This window comes from Trypanosoma melophagium (assembly GCF_022059095.1).
Source record: "Trypanosoma melophagium isolate St. Kilda chromosome Unknown ctg4segment1, whole genome shotgun sequence".
Lineage (NCBI taxonomy): Eukaryota > Euglenozoa > Kinetoplastea > Trypanosomatida > Trypanosomatidae > Trypanosoma > Trypanosoma melophagium.
The window spans coordinates 595,849-617,658 of record NW_027125179.1 but is presented as its reverse complement, the minus strand read 5'-3'; the positions used below and the strand labels follow the sequence as shown (position 1 = coordinate 617,658).

General features: G+C 40.1%; 12 protein-coding genes across 12 annotated transcripts; all 12 read left to right on the top strand.

Annotated features, from left to right (window-relative positions):
* Positions 1-982: 982 nt before the first annotated feature.
* Positions 983-2,545, top strand: LSM04_001267 (Mg2+ transporter protein; the record flags this gene model as incomplete). Its single annotated transcript, XM_067339158.1, has 1 exon — positions 983-2,545. One exon carries the CDS (start codon positions 983-985, stop codon positions 2,543-2,545), a length of 1,563 nt encoding a protein of 520 aa, XP_067187727.1.
* Positions 2,546-4,089: 1,544 nt separating this feature from the next.
* On the top strand, positions 4,090-4,992 carry LSM04_006186 (uncharacterized protein; the record flags this gene model as incomplete). The annotated part of the gene is made up of 1 exon (XM_067339157.1): positions 4,090-4,992. One exon carries the CDS (start codon positions 4,090-4,092, stop codon positions 4,990-4,992), a length of 903 nt encoding a protein of 300 aa, XP_067187927.1.
* A 1,304-nt stretch (positions 4,993-6,296) lies between these two features.
* On the top strand, positions 6,297-6,725 carry LSM04_000449 (uncharacterized protein; the record flags this gene model as incomplete). Its single annotated transcript, XM_067339156.1, has 1 exon — positions 6,297-6,725. One exon carries the CDS (start codon positions 6,297-6,299, stop codon positions 6,723-6,725), a length of 429 nt encoding a protein of 142 aa, XP_067187698.1.
* Positions 6,726-7,389: 664 nt separating this feature from the next.
* LSM04_006179 (GPI mannosyltransferase) lies at positions 7,390-9,162 on the top strand (the record flags this gene model as incomplete). Its single annotated transcript, XM_067339155.1, has 1 exon — positions 7,390-9,162. One exon carries the CDS (start codon positions 7,390-7,392, stop codon positions 9,160-9,162), a length of 1,773 nt encoding a protein of 590 aa, XP_067187926.1.
* A 452-nt stretch (positions 9,163-9,614) lies between these two features.
* LSM04_006330 (uncharacterized protein) lies at positions 9,615-10,361 on the top strand (the record flags this gene model as incomplete). Its single annotated transcript, XM_067339154.1, has 1 exon — positions 9,615-10,361. The coding sequence occupies one exon, from the start codon at positions 9,615-9,617 to the stop codon at positions 10,359-10,361; it is 747 nt and encodes a 248-aa protein (XP_067187933.1).
* A 330-nt stretch (positions 10,362-10,691) lies between these two features.
* On the top strand, positions 10,692-11,771 carry LSM04_006221 (uncharacterized protein; the record flags this gene model as incomplete). Its single annotated transcript, XM_067339153.1, has 1 exon — positions 10,692-11,771. One exon carries the CDS (start codon positions 10,692-10,694, stop codon positions 11,769-11,771), a length of 1,080 nt encoding a protein of 359 aa, XP_067187932.1.
* A 695-nt stretch (positions 11,772-12,466) lies between these two features.
* On the top strand, positions 12,467-14,302 carry LSM04_004325 (PPM-type phosphatase domain; the record flags this gene model as incomplete). The annotated part of the gene is made up of 1 exon (XM_067339152.1): positions 12,467-14,302. One exon carries the CDS (start codon positions 12,467-12,469, stop codon positions 14,300-14,302), a length of 1,836 nt encoding a protein of 611 aa, XP_067187856.1.
* A 402-nt stretch (positions 14,303-14,704) lies between these two features.
* LSM04_001055 (Protein of unknown function DUF5393) lies at positions 14,705-16,456 on the top strand (the record flags this gene model as incomplete). Its single annotated transcript, XM_067339151.1, has 1 exon — positions 14,705-16,456. One exon carries the CDS (start codon positions 14,705-14,707, stop codon positions 16,454-16,456), a length of 1,752 nt encoding a protein of 583 aa, XP_067187717.1.
* A 500-nt stretch (positions 16,457-16,956) lies between these two features.
* On the top strand, positions 16,957-17,529 carry LSM04_001653 (RNA-binding S4 domain; the record flags this gene model as incomplete). The annotated part of the gene is made up of 1 exon (XM_067339149.1): positions 16,957-17,529. The coding sequence occupies one exon, from the start codon at positions 16,957-16,959 to the stop codon at positions 17,527-17,529; it is 573 nt and encodes a 190-aa protein (XP_067187742.1).
* A 302-nt stretch (positions 17,530-17,831) lies between these two features.
* On the top strand, positions 17,832-18,950 carry LSM04_009671 (Fructose-bisphosphate aldolase; the record flags this gene model as incomplete). Its single annotated transcript, XM_067339148.1, has 1 exon — positions 17,832-18,950. The coding sequence occupies one exon, from the start codon at positions 17,832-17,834 to the stop codon at positions 18,948-18,950; it is 1,119 nt and encodes a 372-aa protein (XP_067188086.1).
* A 592-nt stretch (positions 18,951-19,542) lies between these two features.
* Positions 19,543-20,661, top strand: LSM04_000054 (Fructose-bisphosphate aldolase; the record flags this gene model as incomplete). The annotated part of the gene is made up of 1 exon (XM_067339147.1): positions 19,543-20,661. One exon carries the CDS (start codon positions 19,543-19,545, stop codon positions 20,659-20,661), a length of 1,119 nt encoding a protein of 372 aa, XP_067187685.1.
* A 278-nt stretch (positions 20,662-20,939) lies between these two features.
* LSM04_002093 (uncharacterized protein) lies at positions 20,940-21,500 on the top strand (the record flags this gene model as incomplete). Its single annotated transcript, XM_067339146.1, has 1 exon — positions 20,940-21,500. The coding sequence occupies one exon, from the start codon at positions 20,940-20,942 to the stop codon at positions 21,498-21,500; it is 561 nt and encodes a 186-aa protein (XP_067187770.1).
* Between the last annotated feature and the right edge of the window lie 310 nt (positions 21,501-21,810).

The window sequence follows — 21,810 nt, the reverse complement described above, 5'->3', positions numbered from 1 at the left end:
CAGAGTGGGGGAATGGAAGTAGTAAATGAAAGAGAAAGAGATATTTGTGTTGAAATGTTTTTCTTTTTAATGTTCAAGTGATCTCTTTCACTATTGTTTGTTGAGGTCTTGAAAGGAGTGATTGAATCACTAGAATTCTTTGGTATATTTCGCAGGTATTGCTTTTTTTTTCTGTTTTCATTCCCTCGTGCATCATTAGTCTGTGCACCTGAATAAGAAATTGCTAGTTTATTTACTTTTTTCCTTTTTCTTTTGGCTTCTTTTCCTCATTTTTTTTTTTATAACTTGTTGCTCATTTTTGGGGGGAAGTTCCGAAGAGAAAGAAAGACAAAAAAACACAAAAGAAGAAAAAAAAAAATAGAGTGTGAACGGACAAATTCTTTACCGCTGTGTGTGTACGTGGGGAGTGGGGGGTGTCTATTGACGTTGTTGCCTCAATGCATGATGTACGGCGACAAAACAATCATCAATTTATTATCTCATTGTATTTGTTAATTTATTTGTTGTTGTTGCTACTGCTCTTGTTCTCTTTATTATTGTTATTAAAATGTCATTGTTCCTTTTTTTTTTCGTCCTCTCGTTCAAGGTATGCTGCTTTTTTTTTAATATTATTATTCTAGCAAACTGGAGTCGTACGTTTCCAGAGCATAGGTGGGTAAGTAATCCTGTTGCGCTACACCTGTTTTACTCCTAGCGTGACTCACACGGAAGGAAAGTGGAAAAAAAAAAACAAGTAACACACGTTAAAAATTGAGTTCTGTAGCGAAGTGAAAGAAATAAGAGGGGGGAGGTAAGAAAAATAGCAGTACAAAAACGAAAAGAATATATAAAGGAAACAACGCATTAATTTATTTATTTCTATATACGTTTATTGATAGGGGAAACACAGTTAAGTAATAAAAGATATATATTTAAAAAAAGAAAAGGAAACGCTCCTATCAGCACAAAAAGGCAAAAAAAAAAACGTTACCACAAGTAAAATATGAAGAGCCGCCGACGTCGTGCAGTTCCTCACGTAGAGGCACCGTTTGCCTACGCACTCTTTGGTAGTGTTGACATCCACGATGAAGATTTCCTTAACTTTACTGGTGAAAAATCTACAACGCGTAATTCTGACTTTGTCGAATTCCTGCGTAATAAGAGCTTCGCACAAGGACGAGATGCTGTACCGAAACGATCACCATATCTCCGCTTTCAACAGCCACCTGATATTGAGAATGTTGGAGTAAGTGATTCTTCAAAAAATAACAGTTTCGCATACGTAGAGGATGCAGCACAGCATGTTTGGTTTATTTCACAGCGTCATGGTGGAGCTACGCCATTTGCTCGTAACTTTATCACCTCACAACAGTTTCTGGAGTATGCGTTGGAACATTCACTGGAGTTTCCAACGCCTCCACAAGGAGGTATGAGTGCTAGTAATGATAATACCACAACATCATCACTTCCCAAAGTGGCAGCTAAATGGGTAGATATCCAAACGACCGATAAGAAACTTATTGCCGATATTGTTTCCCGTTTCCCAGTTTCTCATGATACAATTGATCACTGTTGCTATTTGGATAATATAGATGGTCTTCTCGCACATTCTGCACTCGGTTATTTCTTTTTTAACTTGATGTGCACACCTATCACATCGGATGAATGTAATAATCGTTCAGGAGAGACAAAAAGTGTAATGCAACGTCGCCTTGATGCTGCAATGGCAAACCAACCGCGATCTGCGGTACCTGCTCCCGTTGCCGTATCTGTTGTAGTCTTTCCAGATTGGATTATTACAGTACACGAGAAACCGTTTCATGAGATGGGTGATTTGCTTAAATTTTTACATAGCAATTGTGGAACTGCTGATTCTGTTTCAACAAGGCGACGATCAGTACAATTCTTGACATCTCCTTTTATTTTTTCCAGTTTATTTCAAATTGTGGTGGGACATCAGTTGGATAATGTTTCATTAACACTCACTTTGGATCGTATGGGAGACCATGTATTCAAGGTAGAAGAAAAACCTGAACAACAAGAGGAAGTTTTACAACGTATCGCAAATGTACGACGTTGTTTTGGTGAATGTGCAGCCGAGTTAACGAGACGTGAACATATTGTATCAGTTCTGCTTCAACCCCACATGATGGATTCTTTTATTACAAGCGAAAAAGTGGTGTGTCGACAATTAGAAAGTGCCCGGGCTCATATTCTTCGCCTAAGTGATGAAGTAAACGATTGTCGTGACACAGTTGCCGTAACAAGTTGGTACCACAACGTCACACGTACATGGAAATTGCTACTACGGGGCAACAAGGCTTTACGCCAGACGCTGCTACTCACAGAGCTTACAAACATTATGTATCCTGTTATTACAATTCAGACATTGTATGCGATGAATGTCCCTCTGCCGTTTGATAGTGAAGGTGATCCACCAGTAGAGAATTTGAAGGCATTTTTTGTGGTGATGGTAGCGCTGATATTTTACCTATTGTTGTGTGGAAGGGCAATGTATCAATTGTTTGTTCGTAAGCGTTGGGCAACGAAGTTGCTGGCAGAGTGAGAGGTAAATGTCAATTTGTGATCTGCGTTTATGTGTATGTATACTTCTTAGATGCATTGTTTGATACTGCAGGAAAAGTGAATGAAAAGAATTTTTTTTTAGACACATATACTATGGTTTCACAGTTATTGTATGTGTGTTTGTCTGTCTGTCTGTCTTTGTGTGTGTATATGTGTTGTTCAGCATTAAACTCGTTAAACATAAAAGTATCTCTCTCTTTCTTTTCATGAGTTTTTCTGTGTAGATGATTGAATGAATATATCTTTCTACAATATTAAGTGAATACGGTGGATTGAATGGACCTTCTAATTTTCCAGTTATTTGGGAAAGATTGATGGACACGTAAACCAGGGTATGATATTTGGCAATGTGACAGGGAAAAGTAAACTAAAAATAAGAAGGGGCAAATGTGGTTCAGAGAAGTGTTTAAATGAAAACATTTACTTTTCTTTTTTTTAGCTTTTTTTTCTTTTTACTTTTATCTCTTTTGTGAACGTCCGATTGTTTTTTTTTTCATTGGTTTCGGTGTTTCATCTGTTTTGCTCTACTTCTCACTCGTCTATTGATATAGAGACGGAAGTAGGACGAAGCATGGAAAGAAAAAAAGGGGTTTGAAGCTTGGTGAAGTGTAAACTCAAAAGACAATGAATAGGTTGAATAAAAGGGATTCTGCTCTATGCTTTAAATGTATGTACGTACATTTAACTTTACTCTTTGGGCACAAAAAAAAAAAAAAGACGTACCATTGGGGTGGGTTGTTGAGAAATCATTAACAGGTGTAGAAAGAGATTGTTTAAAAAAAAAGAGAAAGTCTGAGAGAGTGGAAGAGAAGAATGTATGGAGACAGGATCCTATGGTGAAAAAAAAAAGCAATAAGTGCAGTGACTCTTTTTTTTTGTTGTTGTCTCTGCATAAGTGAGCGGAGAACTTCTGCAAGTGTTTGTGTGTGTATGTTTTGTATGTGTTCTTTACTCACTATTTTATCTTGTTTTTTTGATTGGGTAGATGTCATGGAGTGTTTTCTTTTCTCTTGTATATCCCTTTTCTTGTAACCTTTTGCAGAGTGGTGAATGGAAATCAAAAAAAAAAACGTTTCAGTGTGGTGAAAAGAAAGTGAAAAGCCCAACAGAAGGAAGAATGGTGAAAGTTCAACTGTGACTATTTCAAATGAAAATAATAAAAAAAAGACAATGGTAATGAGGATGCATGCACTACCCTTCGTTTATTTTTTTTTTTCTTTTCGTCCATTTCTAACTATTATTACTCTTTTTTGTATCTATATCTTTTTCTTGTGAATTGTTTTTTCAATTGGACTGCCCTTTCTATTTTTTTTTTATTTTAATAATCTCATGTATGTCTTTATTTCCTTTTTTCTCTTGCAGTAGTTTGGTGGTGGGAGGAGGCGGGGAAATACCCAAATTATACCCGACAATAGTCACACCGCGCTATTATTCCCTTCCTCGTCAATCCCCACAGTAAGTGGATCCATCTAACCACATACACAAAGTCTATATTATACTATAATATTATATTCTTACAGTGTGATGTTCCGTGCTGCGTGCCTGTGCCGACGACGGGCGGTGGCGCTCTTTACATTCAAACACTTCCGCCCCCGCCGCCGTCTTCTCATCACGCCGGCAAATGCACTGCGGGTCTTTTCCGAAACTTTAGACCCGCACGATCGTCTTTTGCGGCAGTCGAGTGCCGGCGCGGGGGCCTCGCGGTTTTTGGTGCTTGACGGGCAGCAGCGGGTGCGTGGTGTCTATCACCCCGTGTTGTGTCTGCCGTACCCGCGTGATGGCGATGGGGTGCTGGGCGTCACGGTAGAGTCATACATGCAGCGTGTGGAGCAGAAACGGAAACAGAAACAACAAGAAGAACAGAAGGGAGGCGAAGAGGGTTGTGTGTTTGTCGTTCTCGCACACGGGAATGGACTCACAGCGGCCGCCTACGCCGTGGACGGAGCCTGCACACTTCCGCCATTACATGTGAAGATGACAAACACCACTTCGTGTGATGTGCGGCCGTTTGTGGGAGCCGCACGACTCGCAGATGACTTTGCCGTTGTGACAGCGGAGTACTTTACGGAGTTTATTCAACCATGCAATACCCTTCTCTTTCTCGCTAATAGCAATAGCAGCAACGACAAGAATTCCTCTGTTTGCTCCTTTGGTGGAATGCGAGCGGCATGGCGGGAACGGGGGCTGGACGATGTCTCACCACTGCGACTCGATGATCCACGCTGGATTTCACTCCCAGACACCGTCATTCGTCATCCGCACAACATCACTGGGAGTAATAATAACAACAATAGCAACAGCGGCATTAATGGCAATAGCAATAATCCCACGCCGTTTTTTGAGCGTGATTCCGAGGGAGACCGCGTGCCAACAGCGGCTGGGCTTGCAGCTGGTATGCAGACAGGACTGCTCGAGCTAGATACATAGTAAGTACACAGCATTGCACAGCCAAGAATAAAAATAGAAGGGGTAAAGGAGTGGGTTAGAAAAAAAAGGAAGAAGAGAGAAAGTGTTCCTTGTGTGTGTATATATTTACGCCTGTGACCCTTTTCTTTGGTTACTATTATTATTATTATTATTATTATTATTATTATTATTATTATTATTATTATTATTATTATTTTTATTGTTTCCTTTTTTATCTTGTTCTTGTTTTTATTTCTGAAAAAAGAATAAAAACATTTGGGTCTCTCTAACATGTATGACTTTGTTTACATCACCGTTTTTCATGTTGGGATTGGAGTAATGTGTGAACAACAAGAATGAGTAGTGTATGTGTTATCTAAAGGAGATAATGAGAAAAAGATATACACAAGGAATATATATATATTATATATATTATATATATATATATATATATATATATATATATATATATATATATATATATATATATAATATAGAAAGAAATGCATAAATCCACATCAGCTTTACGGCCTATAGAGAAGAGAAAGAAAAAGAAAATCACATTCTTTGAGAGATAAGAACTGTCGTGTATATTTGTGGTTTTCTATAGAGCTAATTTAGAAGAAGCTCTTTGCCCCATATACATCGTGAGAAAGAAAGACAATATATGTGTTTTTCTCTCTATATTGTAATTGCTTTTATTTATTTCTGCTTACCATATAGTCGGGCTTTGAGATGAAAAGCGAACAAAAAAAATAGACAGGATATGGACATAGGGGATGGTGTTTCTGACTTCGTGTACATAGTTTTGATATGCTGCGGAAACAAAGACTGAAACAAAAATAAATACACAGAAAATTAAATGGAACCAGAGAGAACCCCATATACAACTACCGTTTATAGAATTCTTTTTTTTTTCGTTGTTTGCTTTTTCTTTAACGCTCCTTTTCTCTATCTCTCTCTCGTTCTTTTTTTTTTCTGCGTGTATACATCTATTTTGTTTGAGAGAGTGGTAAAAAGAAAACTTTCTCTTCAACCGTAGGCGTATGTAAAGGAAAGAAAAAAAAAACTACCACAATTTGATGGTAGCAGCAGAATTTTTTTTTGTTCTTGTGTGTTTAGATTTACTTTTATCTTATATGTCTCTGTTTTTTTCTTTTAATAGGGACGTAAACACACCCAGAAATAAATAGAAGATGTACATCAATGTATATTAGTAGTGAAATTCCCACATTTACTTCATTTTATTCTTTGATTCTATTTATTCTCTTTTTTTTTTTGTTCTCTGACTAAATGGACGAAAGGAAAGAAATCGTCTTAAACCAATGCGTCGTGCCTCTTCACTCTCCTCCTCTCTGTACTGTACCACATCTCTGTGTGCGATAACCCACGCAGCTCGCACGATTATTGCCTGCAAAGGTATTGTTGAGAATCGAGTCACTAAGCACTACTCAAATCGTACAGTCGCAGAAGCGAAAGCAGAGCGAGAGGCACAAATTGCAAAGGCACGACATCCGAATCCACGCAATCGCAAGGATGAACTCAGTCATCTTACGCAGCAATGCAGCTATGAGTACATTCCGGAGTTTCAGCGATGGGCAAATGATATGATGGCAATATATAGTGACCCACAAGCGTATGGACATGATATGGCTTATCATTATCATCGAATATGGAAGGCAAAGAGTCCAACTAGGCGTGGTATTGAAGATGGTAGTGGTGCATTTGAGGTGTGCAAGATTCATCCAAAATAGGATAGGTTAGAATTACTTCATCTATTAATAAAGAGGTGTTTTTAGTCAATATAGTGAGAGAAAGAAGAGTATACAGTGGGAATATTAGGTAGGGAAAAGGGTACGATAAATAACTTGGGATGGGAAGGGATGGGAAAAATAATTTTTTTTTTTTTTTTTTGGGGGGAGGGGTAAGGGTTATTCAAGTTACTGATTCAGTTTATTGAATTATTTTATTTCCCTCTCTCTCTTTCTTTTTTTTTTTTTGTGTGTGTATGTAAGGAGTATTTGTTTGTATGAGTGTCAAATTTTAGTATTGCTTTATTTACTTTTTGCTAGTGTATTTTTTTTTTTATTTCTTCGGGTGTATATATGTGTGTCTGTGTGTTTTTGTTGTACTTTTCTTTCTTTTTTACTCTTAACACCCTTATTTACTTTCCTCCATATCTTTGATTTTCGTGTTAGGTACTAACCCTGTGGTGTTCCTTATATATATATATATATATATATATATATATATATATCCCAACTCTCTCATAATATGAAGGAATACAAAATATGTTCTTTTTTCTTTGTTTTTGTTTTGAATGTGGTGGTGAAGAGTTCTTTTAACTGGTATTTTTCTTGTTTTCTGTTCTTCTTTAATCTGCATTGCTTTAGAGTACTACGCCTTTCTTTTGAAGAAATGCGTCCGACAAAACAGACTGAACTCTCAAGGGAGTGCGCTCGTATTGAAACCAGTGGTTGGTTCACTCCATCTACTCTAAAAAAGCCTAATCTCGCGTGGTACGCTATCCTTTTTGTGTTTTTCTACCGTTTATTTCAATGTGTTTATGTTTCGACAGTGGAATCGCCTGATGAATGGTGGCAGAGTTCTGAAATAGCGTACTATATGGCTTATGGTAAAGGCCATCTTCCATGGGAGTGGCATTATGGTTTACGTTCTGTTGTCTTTCCTGGATTTCTTGCCATTCCTTATTTTTTGCTTAAGCAATCTGGATTAGATACAACCTGGGCGGTTTGGTTTGTGTCACGACTTCAACAAGCACTAATAATGACGGGTATAGATATCTGTGTTTTCAATATAGGTGCCGTGTTGGATGTGGCATTAATGAGATCAATCTTGGAAAAGGAAAAAGAAATAGAAACAGAAAAAAATGAACCAGGACCTTTTATTCTTTTAACACTGAAAGATGTATTGGAATCTAGAAGACAGTACGGATCTGTTTCTTCGTTTGCACTCTACCTTTCTTTGAGTAATTGGTATATGATTTTTGCTGGTGTTCGGGTTTATGGAAATGTTGTTGAAGCTCTACTTTTTTTGCTAACATTACAGCAACAGAATTATGTGCGTTTTTTGTTGTTTGCTGGATTAGCAACTGCATTTCGTGTGACCGCTTCTATTGTTATTATTCCGCTCTTTTTTCTGCATGTTTTCAGGGCATTACGTGGGCGAGGCATTATTAAGGGAGTTGAGTATATCCTTTTCTGGGGTTTATGTTTGCTTGTGGTTATATTCGGTGCTCTCGTGTTATGTGATAGTTTATTCTACAAGCGTTTGATCATTACACCATTGGCTTTTGCTCAATTTAATGTAATTCAAAATGCGAGTCAGCTGTTTGGGAAACAGCCCTGGTACTATTATTTCTTCCCATGTCTCCCACTTCTTTTGGGACCACACATTCTGTTTTTTATTTCAGCTCCTTGGGTTATTTGGCGCCAAAGAGAATGTAAAGTGGCTCTATGGAGTTTAATTGGCTTGCTATGTGCTGTTTTATGGACTATGTGTTGCTACTCCCTTATTGATCATAAAGAAAACCGCTTTATTTTCCCTGTACTCCCTTTATGCTTCGTTATCATCGCCTTTGTACTTTCACAAGGGTACTTCAAATACCGTGTGGTTCGTCGTCTTCATAGAAGTTTTATATTATTTAACTTATTAATGGTATTCTTCACATGTTGTTTATATCGCCGTGGCCCACTGGATGTTATGGAGGAAGTACGTAACGGTCCACTCGTGCGCCATATGGATATTATTAGCACATGTTATACCACACCGGGTTACAGTTATATGCACGGAAAGGTGAAGCAACTCCGTATTATTGACTGCCCAGTAGAACTGGACAAAGATACAGGTCTCCCAGCCCTAACAGAAGATGTTATGTTTCGTCGATATCCAAAGGAGTATATTCTATGGAAATATGATGGAATTGATGGTTTTAATAGGAGTAACAAAGATGAAAATGCTAAGGCAGATGAGTTGGAACGCACGGTTAAACCAAAGTCTGCATTTTATCCAGATGTAATGGTTATGTTCAGATATACTGCTCAAGAGATCAAGGAACCTTTTTTGTTTAGGCATGGGTATAGGCTCTACCGCTCGTTTTTTCACGCCCCATTTTCTCTGGAACCGTATGAGGATTCTTATATTGAGATGTGGGTTCGAAGGGAAGTCTAAAACGTACCAATGTAATATACATATATATATATATAGTAGAAAATAATATATGAAATAGTGGGTTACATTGATTACCTTCAAAATTTTCTCACATCCTTTTTTTTTGTGTGTGTTTTCTTTTCGTACGTTTTTGTAGCTGGGTGTTCTAGAATTTTTATGCACTGCTCATTCGTCCTTACCGTGGAATTTTGTGTGTTTGCACCCCTTTAATGTGAACGATCACTGTGTGTTACCTTCTTTCTTGTTGTTTGTTTTGCTGAGGTGAGGGAGGGTAGGTGAATTTAAATTCATTAAAGAATATTCAATTGTATTTTTTCTTTTTGTAATTGTTTTTTTTTATTTTTTTACTGTTAGTTTCACTCAGACGAATATATATATATATATATATATATATATATATATATACAAATAAAAGGGAAGCATAGTAATTCGCCGCTCAAACGCAACAAGAGATGAAGGAACGTGTCTCTTCTTCTTCCTCTAGTGCTGCTATTTCCCTTTACTTTCAGCAAAAAGATGATGAACTTCTCTGTGCCTTTGGACCGGATTTTTTCGACGGTGCTCGCAAAGGAGCTGCTGGTGGTGGTCTCTTTACCGCATGGCTCACAAGACGCTCATTTATCGATATTAAGGAAGACTACAGAGAATTTGAGGTAACACTTCCACAACATATGAGAAACAAGTGTTGGACAATAACACGAGGATTTCGCACACGTCCTTTTTTTACACTTGGTTGTGTGTCATTAGCACTAACCACATTAATGAAATCCATTAAATTTTGTCTCGCTAATTATCGTTATCAGGAATTTGTTATGGATGATATCGGATTTGAACTACTACAAAAAATGTATTCTAATACCCCTGGAGGGAAAGAAGATTTGAATAAACTTCTTGGTGAATCATTAAAAAAACAAAACACACCAGTAACACCGATTCGTAATGATATTACTGGTAACTCTAGTCGTACCACTATTGCTGACACTAGTACTACTACTGCTACTGCTTCTAATGCTCTTATTAGTAGAAAAACAACACTCACAGATTCACTTATGGAAGAGGCTACAATCTTGGGTGAACAAAAATCACCTTCTTTTTGGGATGGTGTGGCGGTGGGTCTCATGGGTTCTGTCATGGATTGTTATTTGCCCTCCAAACCAATCTATAGTTATTATGGTATGCGGTGTGGAATGCGGATATGAAGTTTGCGAGGATCGTTTGACACATTCTTGTTGTTGTTGTTTTTTTTTTTTTCGTTGATGTTTTTTTTTTTTGCTTTTGATTTCATAATGCAGGTGTAGAACTTGTTGTGAATTAACGAATATATTTTTAGAGTCTTTAAGTAAATAACAAAGGAATTATGTCTGTGTTTTCTTTTGTTTTTCATTTTCTTTTCTCTTTATATTTTTCATTTGCCTTTTTTTTGGGGATACTCTATTGAACTGGTGATGGGGTGGTTGAAGGTACAACAATAAGAGCAATAATCCTATATTTATATATAATAAATAGCATTGTTTTTTTTTTTTGGATAAATGGTAATTTTTCTCATGGGACCCCCTCGGGCTAAAAACGGATCCAATAAAAGTCGTTCTATCATTGCTACGGTTAGATATGTGAACTATTTTCCAAATGAAGATATTTTTGATCCTGAGGAATTTTGTCGTGTTTCTCTCTGTGGGTCCTTTTCAGATCCCTATTTAAGCCAGAGTAGTATTTCCTGCATACCTCTTCGAAGGCTAAGTTATCAAGATGTACTTGAAGAGGCTTTATTTGATGATCGATTAACAGAGATTCGTCGACAGAAGGAGCTTATTTTGATGGCTTACACAAATCAGCTGGAGGATCTTGTGGATGAGATGCATACATCATTAGCAGGAGATGGTTCATTATTTGGTGTGGATACATGTAGTTTTTTGTCTCGTAGGCATTCACCATGGAAATTACATGTGAGACATAACAGTCCTTCTTTTCGTCATTTACAGAGTTATATTCATGAATCAGCTGATCGAGTGTTGGCTAGCCCGTGCCGCACGGATTTTGTCTACGCCCTTGAAAAACGTCAGGAAAGAAGTAATAGTCAGAGTTACACTCCAAAACCATACCTTATTTCTACAGCTGTTGCGCCTCCCACTGCGGCTCCATGGATACGTGCCCTAGACACACCGCCTTCTCCACTGCAATTATTAATATGGAGAGAAATGGAAAAGCGACATGGGCTGCAGGCGAAAGAGGAACGCTGCCGGGAGAAGTACGCGGGCGAGGAGGTGGCCGAGTATCTCCGCCTGCGTCGGGCACTTCGCGCTGATGCAAAGTTCCACTCATCAAAGTTTTCATCTCTCGCCGAACTGCACCGCAGAGCGCAGGAGTACTTTGAGGAGGACGTGGCGGATCGCGAGCGGCGGGAGGCGGTGGAGCACCGGACGTTTATGCGCCTCATCCCGCCAGAGCGACTGCCGCAGTTGAAACTCCCCTCCGTTACGAAGAGTGGCCGGCCATACAGGTGTACAGCTGTGGACCATGAGGTAGCGCGGGCGATTGCAATGGAGGAGAAGGTATGGAATGCCACATGTGATGAGAATAGGGGGAAGAGATACTTTCCTCAGTTAATATAAGGTGCAAAGGTACAAAAATGTATATTTATGGGGAGTGGTCGTCCCTGTTTTTTTTTTTTCTCTCTCTTTGCCTCAAAGTCTTCTTGTTTTTGTGTTATATTTTGATGAGGTAAATAATTACATATATATGTATCTATATATAATATAATATATAATGTATATTTATAATTCTACAAGATATATATATATATATATATATATATATATATACGAATCTTTTATTTATTGACTTGCTGTTTATATATATCTGTGTCTGTATATCTTTTTCGTTTTTTCAAAGCGAAGAAGATAAAAAAAAATGAGAATGTAAGAATGACTGCAACTCTCATTTTTCTTTTTTTCTCTACATGCTCGATTGTTTGCTTGTTTCTCTTGGAATATCAACCAATACATCTCTTTTAAAAAGAAATTTAATGAATGCAAAAAAAAAAAAAAAAACAAATAACAAGAACAAGACCAAGACCAAGAACAGTCGTACTCATTTTTAAAACTGGAAAATCTTTAATTCTATTACAGTCATGTAGGGGGTTCTACAAGTATGTTTTGAACTGTGTTTCAAATTAAAGTATACTGACATTGGTTCTCATTTTTTTTCTTTGGTTTAATTCTTAGAAAAGAGCCACTTTTTTTCATTTTAGCAAGCAGAACAAAGTAATATATTTGAATAATAACAGCAATACACAGTAATAGCACTCATGTTTCAAGCATTTCCTCTTCAGAATAAAAAGATGCTGCGATTGTCGCTACCTTTTATGTCTGTTGGAGTTTGCGAAGTTATGAACTGTGTGGAAAAAGATCAAATGAGTTCTTTTGTCATACACAATATAAGAAACCGTGGTGCTTATTCTGAATCTTCAGGCAATTCTAATTACAACTACAGTAATAGCGGTAATAGTAACTCTGAATCAAGTCCTACTTCTAGTAGTAGTACTAGTAATACCTCTTTAGTACTCCCATTCATGGGTGATGTGGTTGCTGGTGGTTTGTGTGATAGCTTCACAGGTCATTACTGTCCACGTTTTATTTCACATTACCTTGCTCGGGCTTTCACTATGCATTCTGTTCTCCCTGATCATATCGCACAACTTCGTCGTGAAGTAAAGGATGATCCTATTATCTCCTTAATGATGTCTGCATTATCGCGTGATCGGGCATTACACGCTATGAAGATAAAGGGAGTAGGTGATGCTCATCCGCCTCGTCGGATTTTCTCGGATTGGGTTATGCATCAATATGCAATGTTTGCTGATAGTGCTTTCTTTGATGCCTGTCGAAAAGGTATTATTCACACTGGAGAGGATATGAGAAATGATAATCTTATAGAAAATGAAGCAGCTAATAGTGGTTCTCGTGCTGTTTGGTTTACAGCTTCTGTAGCTCCATTTGAGCTACAACAAATGCGTCAAAAGAATAGAGATGAAGTACATCATAGAGGTTATGCACCTCCTCCTGAGCGATTCTTTAAAATGAGAAAAGCTTTATCAGATAATACATTGGAAGATATCGGTTATTCCTCTTCTTCTTCTTCATCATCCAATATGTTTCCTCCCTTTGTTATTGATGTATTATTGAGTAATGTTGGGGATTCACGTGCGTTTGGTATAGCGCGACACCCACTCTCCGAGGGGATACACAGTTCACTTGATCCTTCTCGTGAACGAATTGTTCCACTAAGCACAGATCATAAACCGCTTCGAACTCAAGAACTTCGCCGCATATTACGTGCAGGAGGAATTGTACGCTCTGATGTGGGTGATATTATTGATGGGAATCCTTTCTATAACGTTTCACGAAGTTTCGGGCACTGGTCAATGAAATGTGATATGAAAAAATCACCTAGTGAACAAAAACTTATTGCCCTCCCATCTTGTAGTTCATGGGAAATGTTAACTGGTGATGTACTTGTTCTTTGTAATCACGCTATGTTTGAAACCCGTTCTCAAGAAGACACCTCAATAGATGAACTCGCCAAAGTTGTTGGACGCGAACTCCGCCGTGGTGCTTCACCTGAACAAATTGCTGCCGCACTCTGCGATCATGCCATTCGTTTTGGTGCCCAACATTCATTACAAGCAATGGTCGCAGTAGCCACTGATACAGATATTAGTACTAGTAATAGTAGTAGTAGTAGTAGTAGTAGTAATAGTGAAACACGACGGGAGGAGTGGATAGAACCAGGTCCTTTCTATCCCCAACCCTTTCGCCAATCTCCAGCATATCGCAATGCCGTTTGTGTGGACTGCGAACGATGTGGTGTAACATTAGAAGAATTACTCGAATTGCGCTGGCAACGCGTACGAGAATTTCTTCCGACCCGATATGCACTTCCATTAATGCCCTACTATGGGAAAGAGTGCTCTACACTTCAGCAAGTTATGGACGAAGAGGCACTACTATTCAGTCACGAATTGTTGCCTTCACTGGAGTGTAGTATGGACAAAATGACATATGATGAGAAACGGCGTGTTAAAGAAACCTTTGCACGATTATCAAGGTCTCTCTTGTCGTCACGTCCTCCAATATCAACATAGACAATAAAGGTGTGAACAGGAGACAACCATCCACCCACCAAAGGGAAGAAATAATAATAATAATAATAATAATAATAATAAGGGAGGGAAAATACATCTGGTAATCTTCACATTGGTATTGATAATGGTTTTGACTGTCCTTTTTTTTTGCTTTGATTTCCTTCTGGTGAATTAACTACGATATGTTGTGTCATTGTGGTGTTGTGCATATGTTTCTTTTTTCTCTATTTGGTAAGGTTTTTTTTTTTTCGTTCCAAGTGAACTAATGTTATAGGAATAATTGAAATTAAAATAAAATTGTAAAATTGAGCAGTAACAGCAGAAATATCCAAAGTCTATTTTGTGCTTCACAATTAAGACCCTTGATAAATATTATTTGTTTCTCTGTTTTTGGTAATTATCATGAGGGCTAATGGCCTTTTAGAAAACAGAGCTCTTCTACAGGTTCTTACTCACGCAGAAAACACATGTCGTTCCCCTATTGACATTCTTAAGGGTGCCATTGCAGGAGGTGTCGTTGTATCATTTAGTGATGAAAAGAAACGTTATGCGGATACTGTGCTTTTGCCATCTTCTTCTGACCTTTCCACTTTAGCTATACTTATAACCGAAGGATTTTTTGTTCCTTCTCTTCACCGCGTGGTAAGGGATCAACTATCAGAGTATACAGTCGTTGGAGAATCTGGATGTTTTGAGCCTTTGGCAATTCCGGTTCTTCTTTTTCCAGACTGTTTTGCAGTTCCTTCTGCATGTGAGATAACGCCTCAAAGCACACCCTCACGTTCTTTACAGTCCACAGGTGTAGGTTTTATGAATACATCCACAGATTCACATTCCCCACAAAGTGGGGGATCTGCCATTTCGGCAGATATTTGCCAATTACACAAACTCCGCTCCAATGTAGCAATTTTGCTTTTGAAGAGTGTAAATGAAGTTTTGCAAGATGCAGAGGTATGGAAATTAAAAGCTTCTAGGGCTAAAAATACAACAGGCAAAACCGCAGCTGGGGAAGTGGCAGCTGCTAATGCTGTGATAGCATTATTTTATGAAGTAAAAATACTCCTCCTTTGTTGTATTCTAAGTTCTAATAAAGCTTATAGGGAAGATAATATTGACGCAACTAATTATATTTTAGCAAGTAGTTGTTTTAATAAGTTACTTCCCCTGGAAGAAGTTTGCAAAATTTTTGAACATGAAAGTCGACCGTCTGCAGATGATGTAGTAAAGTGGTATGATGTTATGCTAAAGAATATTACTGGTGGTGCAGAGACATTGATGAACAGTGAATTACAAGATATTGTGATGAAATTACAACAAGAAACTATAGCAGATGGCATTCGCGTAAGTGTTTCTCCACTTCAACTTCTTCATCGTCCACGTGATACAACAAGCACAACGTTTCTTCAAGTCTCTTTTCCTCATATTGAACTTCCACGTCTGGAAACGCAACCTGGTGAAATGCCTTTTCTTTTCAGTGATCCACATAAACAACCACTGTTATTTGACGCAAACCCGTCAAGATTTTTTTTCTTCTTACGCCGTTCTGCCACTATGAAATTGACACCAGTACAAATGCGAGAGGTTGATAAAATACTTGAAACCGATTCTTGGCAAAGTCTTCGCGATGTATTACTGCAAACTCTATGTTATTACCTTTCTGATGATCAATTTGTATGTTCTGTACTAGAAAAGAATAGTTCATTTCTAGTCAAGTTGATCCAAAGGTTACAGAAAAAGACGGAATTAGTTGATATAGAGGAATACAATAATAATAAAACGAGTGAAGAAAGTCAAGAGGACGAAAAGAGTGTCTCAGAAAGAAAAAGATTAGGGGAATTAATGACAAGCAACATCATAAAATGTGCTATTCATGTTGCACCATTCAGTGCAGGGATTGCACAATTCATGCGTGAGATGTTGGACTGCGGTATACTAACAACAGCGCACTTAAACGCGTGGGTGGAACACTCAGTAACAGATTTAGAAAATAAATCTTCAGCCACTGTTGGATTGTTTGCGCTAATTGTAACATTTGCACTCGTACATCGAGGTTGGAAACTTGACGAAAATGTTCGTGAGGAAGCCATTAAATTCTTTACTCCACATCGGCAGCAACAAAACTGTCTTACATTACTGAATCTACTGCGTCGCTAATATCTGTGAAACATTGGTAAATACAATCCTACCAACACAAAATATATACAGAATAATAAAAAAAAAATACATTATAATCTTCAGTACCGTCAGTGGTGTGAAGTAGGCTTTTTTTTAACAAAAGAAAAAGGAAGGAAAACATCTATTTGAGTAACTGTACTACTTCCCGCCTTATATCGTGGTATGTTTTGAAATTGCTTATTTACCCTTATTATAGCAGTTCACATCCTTTTTTTGTTCTTTTTACGTTTTGCTTCTATCAATTTTCTTATTGTGTACACCATAATGCGTACTATTTAAAGTGTTGAGATGTAATTAGACAAAAAGAAAAAATTTGCATTTGAATACAAAACCAATATTATTTATATTTTTTTAGTGTTTTTAATGAACATTTACTACTCATCAATCTTCATTTATTTTATAAACTCTGTTACCAATTTTTCTTTCTTTCTCTCAACATCTTTAATACTACTTTTTACAAAGGAAAAAAAGGGTGAAACATGCGCAACTACAACAACTTCAACCGCGTCTGGAAGGCTCCTCGCCGCCCGTTCGAGAAGGAACGCCTCGATCGTGAAATGAAGCTCTGTGGACAGTACGGTCTCCGCTGCAAGCGTGAGATTTGGCGTGTGAACATGACACTCTCCAAGATGCGCCGTACCGCCCGTCTGCTGCTCACACTCCCGGAGAACCACCCACGCCGACTGCTGGAGGGTTCCGCCATCATGCGCCGCTGCCACGAGTACGGCTTCCTCGACGAGGAGAAGGACAAACTCGATTACGTGCTGTCACTCACAGTTCCCGATATTCTCGAGCGCCGCCTGCAGACGGTGGTGTTCAAGCACGGACTCGCCAAGTCTGTGCACCACGCCCGTGTACTCATCCAGCAGCGCCATATTGCCGTCGCTAAGCAGATCGTGACGATTCCGTCCTTCATTGTGCGGGTGAGCTCTGAGCACCACATTGCCTTTGCCGATGCCTCACCCTTCGGTAATGGCCGCTGGGGACGTGTGAAGCGTGTGAAGGCGAAGGCCGCCAAGAAGGCAAAGGCCGGCGGTGATGACGATGAGTAGAATACACATGTTCACCTGATCCAAGCTATTTATATATATAATTTTATTTAATTTTTCAGAAAAAAAAAACATTCATTTCCGAACGACAAGACTTTTATCTTTTTATTGCTAATTCTACCATTGCCACTACAGTCCCACTGTTGAACGTTCTGTATGTCATCTTTCTATTTTTCTCTCTCCTTTTCTCTCCATTCATATCTATAATATGCGTGTGTCCTGTGGTGAAATGCAAATATAGCAAAAAAAACTCTACTCCATTATAAGCAACTAATTTACTAATTCAAGAAAAAACAATAAGCAAAATGCCCTCTCGTGTGGAGGTTCTGCAAACACAGTTGCCTGCGTACAACCGCCTGAAGACACCCTATGAGGCGGAACTCATCGCAACTGCCAAGAAAATGACGGTACCCGGAAAGGGACTCCTTGCCGCCGATGAGTCTATTGGCTCATGCGCGAAGCGCTTTGCGCCCATTGGTCTCTCCAACACGGAGGAGCACCGCCGCCAGTACCGTGCCCTGATGCTCGAGTGTGAGGGTATTGAGCAGTACATCAGTGGTGTCATTCTGCACGACGAGACAGTGTACCAGAAGGCCAAAACTGGAGAGACGTTTCCGGTGTTTCTACAGCGCAAGGGAGTGGTGCCCGGCATCAAGACGGACATGGGCCTGAACCCTCTTGTGGAGGGCGCCGAGGGTGAGCAGATGACGGAGGGCCTTGACGGCTATGTGAAGCGTGCTCGCAAATACTACTCCATGGGATGCCGCTTCTGCAAGTGGCGTAACGTGTACAAGATTCAGAACGGCACTGTGTCAGAGGCCGCTGTGCGCTTCAACGCAGAGACGCTCGCCCGCTACGCCATTCTCTCCCAGCTGAGTGGTCTTGTCCCAATTGTGGAGCCTGAAGTGATGATAGACGGTGTGCACGATATTGAGACCTGTCAGCGCGTCTCGCAGCACGTGTGGTCGGAAGTGGTGTCTGCCTTGCACCGCCACGGTGTGGTGTGGGAGGGATGCCTGCTGAAGCCCAACATGGTGGTGCCCGGCGCAGAGTCCGGCCAAAAGGCAACACCCGAGCAGGTGGCGCAGTACACCGTGACAACGCTCGCACGTGTGCTGCCGCCGGCACTTCCCGGTGTGACGTTCCTGTCAGGAGGTCTCAGCGAAGTTCAGGCCTCGGAGTACCTTAACGCAATGAACTCCTGCAACCTGCCGCGTCCGTGGAAGCTGACCTTCTCGTACGCCCGCGCCTTGCAGTCCAGCGCACTCAAGGCATGGGGTGGCAAGGAATCCGGTGTTGCCGCAGGCCGTCGTGCATTCATGCACCGCGCCAAGATGAACTCGCTCGCTCAGCTTGGTCGCTACAACCGTTCCGAGGATGATAAGGACTCACAGTCACTTTACGTTGCAGGTAACACATATTGAGTGGTAACAAGGAAAGCAAGTGTCGTGTTTATCTCTGGTGTGTCTGGTTTCAAAAGGAGCACATATTTATGTAGGTAACAAGGAAAGCAAAGAATATTAAATAAAAGACTGAGTTGATGTGAAAAAAAAAATACCAGTGTGTTGTATATATTTTTCTGTTGGTGACTGTGTGTGTTCTCTCCATGAACTACCTAAGGCATCACAATCACTATTTTTTTTTTTTTGTAGATACAGGTGCGTCTTCGTATTTATATTAATAGGTGTATGTACATCTCTGTATGTGCGTTTCCCGCGCCACAAACAGAGTTCGGCAAATTACCAAATGTTATTGGGCAAAAGAAGGAATCGGCGGTGCGACTACTACGCTGGTGTTTTTGTCTTTTGACTCTTGTGACTCTCTGCTTGCACCATTGCCACTACAGTCCCACTGTTGAACGTTCTGTATGTCATCTTTCTATTTTTCTCTCTCCTTTTCTCTCCATTCATATCTATAATATGCGTGTGTCCTGTGGTGAAATGCAAATATAGCAAAAAAAACTCTACTCCATTATAAGCAACTAATTTACTAATTCAAGAAAAAACAATAAGCAAAATGCCCTCTCGTGTGGAGGTTCTGCAAACACAGTTGCCTGCGTACAACCGCCTGAAGACACCCTATGAGGCGGAACTCATCGCAACTGCCAAGAAAATGACGGTACCCGGAAAGGGACTCCTTGCCGCCGATGAGTCTATTGGCTCATGCGCGAAGCGCTTTGCGCCCATTGGTCTCTCCAACACGGAGGAGCACCGCCGCCAGTACCGTGCCCTGATGCTCGAGTGTGAGGGTATTGAGCAGTACATCAGTGGTGTCATTCTGCACGACGAGACAGTGTACCAGAAGGCCAAAACTGGAGAGACGTTTCCGGTGTTTCTACAGCGCAAGGGAGTGGTGCCCGGCATCAAGACGGACATGGGCCTGAACCCTCTTGTGGAGGGCGCCGAGGGTGAGCAGATGACGGAGGGCCTTGACGGCTATGTGAAGCGTGCTCGCAAATACTACTCCATGGGATGCCGCTTCTGCAAGTGGCGTAACGTGTACAAGATTCAGAACGGCACTGTGTCAGAGGCCGCTGTGCGCTTCAACGCAGAGACGCTCGCCCGCTACGCCATTCTCTCCCAGCTGAGTGGTCTTGTCCCAATTGTGGAGCCTGAAGTGATGATAGACGGTGTGCACGATATTGAGACCTGTCAGCGCGTCTCGCAGCACGTGTGGTCGGAAGTGGTGTCTGCCTTGCACCGCCACGGTGTGGTGTGGGAGGGATGCCTGCTGAAGCCCAACATGGTGGTGCCCGGCGCAGAGTCCGGCCAAAAGGCAACACCCGAGCAGGTGGCGCAGTACACCGTGACAACGCTCGCACGTGTGCTGCCGCCGGCACTTCCCGGTGTGACGTTCCTGTCAGGAGGTCTCAGCGAAGTTCAGGCCTCGGAGTACCTTAACGCAATGAACTCCTGCAACCTGCCGCGTCCGTGGAAGCTGACCTTCTCGTACGCCCGCGCCTTGCAGTCCAGCGCACTCAAGGCATGGGGTGGCAAGGAATCCGGTGTTGCCGCAGGCCGTCGTGCATTCATGCACCGCGCCAAGATGAACTCGCTCGCTCAGCTTGGTCGCTACAACCGTTCCGAGGATGATAAGGACTCACAGTCACTTTACGTTGCAGGTAACACATATTGAGTGTTTTGTGGTTTCGGTTCCTGTGAAGGTGAAGGTGAAAAGGGTTTAATTTTTAAAACGTGTGCTACAATATTTTTTTTTTTATAGCATGATAATTTTTGGTGTAGGAAAATGTTTTCTTTTTTTTAATTTTTTAAACGTTTGCTCCTTCTTTTTTTTTTTTTTGTTCTTTGTGTGCGTTTTTTTTTTTTTTTTTTTTTCAATACGTTTTGTGTTCTTGCTTTATGTTTTGTTGTTGTTGTTGTTGCTTCTTTTTTTGTGTTTTTTTTGTAGCACATATGGCGGAGTCTGCTGGCGATCGACCTACACGCTTGACGGAGGATGAGTTGCAGAGGCATGTAAATAGGCTTACACAGCGTTCTGAAGCACAACCAGTTCATGATCCATTTCCTGTCTGTCCTTCTCTTAAGTTGTCACAGGCTGAGATTGATCGTATTGTTGAGCGTGTTTATTATGAATACGTTAAGCGCCATGAAGTTGCTTTGCGGGAGGCGGAGGAAAAACGGGAGAAGGAGTATGGACTTGTGTCAACAGTCCTACCTAGGGAAGTGGTGGAGTCTGGAGTGAAACGTTTGTACTATGATTCTCTTGAGAGGCGTGAAGCTTCACGTAAAGATGCAGAGGAGCGTTTATTATTTAAGCCTAAAGCTAATGTTCCAGTTATCCCTCTGAAGAGATTTGTAGAAGATATGTATGCCAAGGGGATGCAGCGGCAGAAAGATAAAGAGCAATTTTTATATGAAAAATATATTATTGCAACTGATATAAAGAAGACTCGGATTTCGCGTCGTCAAGCTGAAGAAAGTGCTACACGTTTATCAAGTAGAAAGGATGCCTAAAGGATTCCACCTTGTGTTAGTTTGGCCCTGTTGCTCTTGAAGAATATGTTATTCTGGGCTTTCTTTTTTCTTTATTATGCTTGAAATTAACGGGTCTGCTTTTCTTGTTTTTCACGTTCCTGTAATTATGTGTAGATGTATTTATATTTACCGAAGAAAATCCATGTAGAAGACTTTTAATATGGTATACATATTATATATATATATATAATATTTTTTTTATTTCTGAGTTTTTTTTCTTTTTTGTATATACCTATGTGATTCCTTTAATTTTTTTTATTGACTGTTATGCGATTTCATTGTGGTGCTT